Below are 4,243 nucleotides of genomic sequence, written 5' to 3'. Positions count from 1 at the left end.
TTTCTCACTCTGATTATTTTTCATGTCAACCTGTTTGCTCTTCGGTTGAATGGGATACAGTCCCCACCACATAGGTAACTTAATTTCAGTAAAGCCCACTGAATGGTGGGTGTGAGCTATCACTAACTCAGGCAACCCCCAGCAACCCGGTAAGCAGGACTTAGCCCGACTGTGTAGATGAGGATGAGTGAAACCATCCCTCAGCCTCGAAGAGTTCGCAGGATAAAGACCATCACCAGAACCCTAAACGTGTGCTAAGTGTTGAGCAAGAGGGAAGCACTGAGGTTGCACCCTGAGCAGCCTGCAGCTGGTAAGAAAGCAGGTCCCGTCCCAGCACTGCAGCCGCCGGCCGGTATTCAGCCCTGCACTCAGGTCGCTCGGGGAAAGGCCTATGTGCAGGGCAGGGGTGCATGGCACAGCAGGTGGCTGCGGGAGTCAGGCCTCCAGGAAGGCCTTCCGAGCCTCCTGAGGAGCCTAAGCCTGACCCTACGGGAGGAACTGGAGGCAGCGAGATCTGCGACAGCTTGGTGGGGAGCAGATGTGGATTCAGGAAGGGCAGGGCGTAGGTGGCTTTGAATCACTTCCTTTCCAAGAACTGCTTCCTCTTCCTCTTCCCCCAAGAAGTGCTCCTGGATCTCAGCCCTACAGGCACCTGGGCCAGGCCTCCAGGCCCCTCCACCTGTCTGCCCTCTGCAGCACCCACTCAGGTTCTGGAGCTCATTCCACCCCCACTTACAGCTGGTTCCCAGTGTCACCTGCAGCTTTGAGCCAAGGCCTCCCTCATGCCACCTGGGTAACATCCTCTTAGTGTAACATGCCCACAATCTCATGGTTTTGAGCTAAATGCCTACTTTGGCCTCTCCCTAAACAGGTTCAATGGGCTGGTCCTAATTTTTCCTAATACACTTTTTTTGTTTGTTTTTAGAGAGAGAAACATCAATTTGTTGTTCCACTTATTGATGCATTCATTGGTTGCGTGTATGTGCCCTGACCCAGGATTGAACCCAAAACCTTGGTGCAGGGGTCCTCAAACTACGGCCCACGGGCCACATGCAAATACAAATATTGTATTTGTTCCCGTTTTGTTTTTTTACTTCAAAATAAGGTATGTTCAGTGTGCATAGGAATTTGTTCATAGTTTTTTTTTAAACTATAGTCCGGCCCTCCAACGGCCTGAGGGACAATGAACTGGCCCCCTGTTTAAAAAGTTTGAGGACCCCTGCCTTGGTGTATCGGGATGACGCTCTCACCAACTGAGCCACGCGGCCAGGGCCTTTCCTAATACACTCTGAAAAAAAATGTAGCCTTAAAATAAAAATGTTCACCTCTGCACCAGCCAAGATCGTTATCCACCTCTCCTGAGAAAGACTGTCCCAGGGAGACCTTCCCAGCCCGACACACGTGAAGACCCTCCCGGAGCGGCCCTGCCTGTCATCCAGCCCAGCCCCTCACCTCCTCCCGCCCTCCTGGAAGCCAAACACTCGTTCTCACGGCTCAGCCTCACACAACCGAACTATAAACGCATCCACAGGGAATCTATCCACAAGTGACCAAGTAGCATTTTCTGTTGTCACAAAGCCACGTTCTACTTCTAAGCTTCCTACATTGAACCTGACAGTTCAGGGAAAAGGTATGATCCCATTTTCTGACTCAACCCCAAAACAACCAGCTGCGAAGCAGAATGACTCAGCCTGGCGTGGGGAGCCGCCCTTACCCTCTGGCTAGGAGGACAGGACGGGCTTCCTCACAGCCAGCTCCTCGTTAACAAACAACACACAGCCGTGCACAAAACAACCTTTATTGACAGGAAGGTGGGAGGAAAGATTCGGATTTAGGAATCCGGGGTGCAACTCCCATCTCGCTCACCAACCCCCCAGTCCTCCAGAGCCCAGAGCAGGTTCTATCTGTTGGGACTGAGTGGGAGAGCCTCCCTTCCAGCTCTGGGGACATCGTGTGGCTCTGGAATACCCATTGAAGAGCTGGTCACACAGGAAGGACTGCAGGAGCAATTTGCAAAGGATTCCACACACAGGTCACCTCCGAACAAAAGATCCGATCCCAACCCACTGGCAGGCGGAGTCTGTGGGGTCACACAAAAGACGGGGCTCCTGGCACAAGTGGCTCCAGAAGTGTGGTCTGTACCCGACAGGCAGCCTCCAGGGGCCACCTGGGCACACCCAAGGCTCGAGGGGGAAAAGGCCACCTTGGACCCAGCAGAAGGCGAAGCCAGGAGGCAGAGAGCCGTGCAAGGGGCACGATGAGCCAGGAAAAGGCAGATGGAGTCACTAACCGTGGTGTTTCACTGCACACACGTCATCACACACACTTTGTGTTAAAACAACTGCGCCAGCCAGCGGCCAAGCAGTTCCAGCCTCCCACCCTTCCGACGAGGCCGTCCCAGAACGCAGACAACTGGGGGCCAGGACTCCTTCCCGCCCCCAAAGCCCCGTCTTCCGTCTTCGGTCTGGAATATCCTGTCTGCCCAAAGCCAGCTTTAAAGGGTTCACTTTCCACGCTGACAAATGGATTCCTGACTCCACATCAGCCACATATTTCAAATGCATTACCCAGCTAGTTCTACTTAAAAATCCCAACGACAGCCAAACCAAAGCACAGCAAATACAATCCTAGAGAAGATCTGTTTACTGGAACTAGCTACAAAGGCTCGCCATGTCGGCAGAAAGCGCAAACAGAGCTGGCTCTGGTGAGAGCGGCAGTTACTTTAAAAAGAAAAACTCCTCACATTTCTTCAGGCCTATTTTCAAGACAACCCCTTCGCTCAACATGTATTTCTCCAGCGTCTGACTTTCCCAGGCTGTCAGAAAGCAAGCTACTTACTCTTTTCTGGAAGGATCAGGAAAAAGGTCTGTTTTAAAACAAACACCCTCCCCTCTACCCTCCCTCCTCCCTCCCCATCCGCCACCTAAATAACAGGGAGGGGATGTGCAATGGCTGCTGGGACCTAATCACTCAGCTTGAAGGCAGCTGGAGAAGACCAGGCTTCTAAGGGTTAGAATTCAGCTCTCAGCACGGCTTTCCCAGATGGAGGGCTAAGGGCTCCTGGGAAAACTCTTCCCGACCCCCAGCTGTGACACCTCCCACTGCAAAGGCACCTAAGACCCTCCCACCACTGCCCCCTGAAGCCAGCTCCCCTGGAACCAACCAAGCCTAGAATCAAAAAGCCTGCTCTGCCCAGGGCCAGGGAGACACAAGAAGGGGGCGCTAGGGTGGGAATTCATGCTGGGGAAACACACAGGATCCAAGTATGTCACCACCCGGCGGAGTTCTGAGCCTCCCACCCCAGGGGGATGGGGATGAGGGACTCCGTGGGCTGGAGAAATACCACCTGACCCACCCCCGGGGCGCGGGCCGCACCCTCTACTCAGCCACCAGCCGGGCGCCTCTCCTTGTTCAATGCTTTTAATACTTTTCAGATGGTGCGGTTGTTGTGATGGTCAGAGGCTGTGCTGGTGGCCCAGACACCCCGTGCCTGCCCCCGACCCGACCCCCTTCCACCAGGAGATACTTGAAAGGGACCACGCTCCCCGCTCTGAAGCCGCGCATCTCGGGCAGGGGAATGTCATCTCCAGTCCGGTCCCGCCTCCTCCTCCCGCGGTCTCCCACAAGCCCAGGAGAAGGGGCGCTCCTGGCCTCTCCTAGGAGCTGACGACGTGGCCGGACCAGGTCTCGTGCTTGGTGCCCGGCGCCAGGTGGGTGATGACCACCTCCACGGCCTGCAGCTTCTCGTGCTTGGGCGGGATGGAACACATCTTGTAGGTGACCTCGTCGCCTTCCACCGGCACGTACTCCCCTTCCACGCTGCGGGGTGGGGAGAAGCACTCAGCGCCCACACTCAGCCGAGCCGTGGGATGCCACGCCCAGGACACAGCCCCTGCCGGTCAGAGGGCCACCCCGGGCTCCTAGGGGAACTGCCCCTCCCGCCCTGCCCCCTGAGTCAGAGGGAGCCACCATGCCTCAGTGGTGCCACGCCACCCCAGCCCCCCACTGCCCCAGCCTCTCCCTTCCCGCTCCCTCCGTGCTGCTGTGGAGCCCGCACCCAATCAGCTGCTGCCCTGGGACCTCTGACGCTGAGACAGAGGAGCTCAGCTTGGAGGTGCTCACACTTTACGGTAAGCGTGGGCGACCCGGGGCCTCTTGGACAGAAGAGCAGGGGAGCCAGTCTGAACCAGAGAGAGAAACGAGGTGGCCCTACAGGAGATGAGTGATGCCTGGTGGAGTGATT

General features: G+C 56.1%; 1 protein-coding gene across 7 annotated transcripts in view; it reads right to left on the bottom strand.

The window, feature by feature from the left end:
- CARHSP1 (calcium regulated heat stable protein 1) overlaps positions 1 to 4,243 on the bottom strand; it is a 29,176-nt gene that overhangs the window by 15,055 nt on the left and 9,878 nt on the right. For 6 of the 7 annotated variants that reach the window (XM_070413005.1, XM_070413009.1, XM_070413008.1 and 3 more), the window contains one exon: positions 1,783 to 3,819. The exons of the other annotated variant lie outside the window; for it this stretch is intronic. In XM_070413005.1, the coding sequence (XP_070269106.1) occupies positions 3,657 to 3,819 (163 nt within the window). In that variant the 3' untranslated portion in view covers positions 1,783 to 3,656. Of the gene's footprint in view, positions 1 to 1,782; positions 3,820 to 4,243 lie in introns of those variants that run through there. 7 annotated transcript variants of the gene reach the window in all.

This window comes from Myotis yumanensis, unplaced genomic scaffold (assembly GCF_028538775.1).
Source record: "Myotis yumanensis isolate MYYU_CA2020_CCGP unplaced genomic scaffold, mMyoYum1.0.hap1 SCAF_4, whole genome shotgun sequence".
NCBI classification, from domain to species: domain Eukaryota; kingdom Metazoa; phylum Chordata; class Mammalia; order Chiroptera; family Vespertilionidae; genus Myotis; species Myotis yumanensis.
This window is presented reverse-complemented; position numbering and strand designations above follow the sequence as displayed.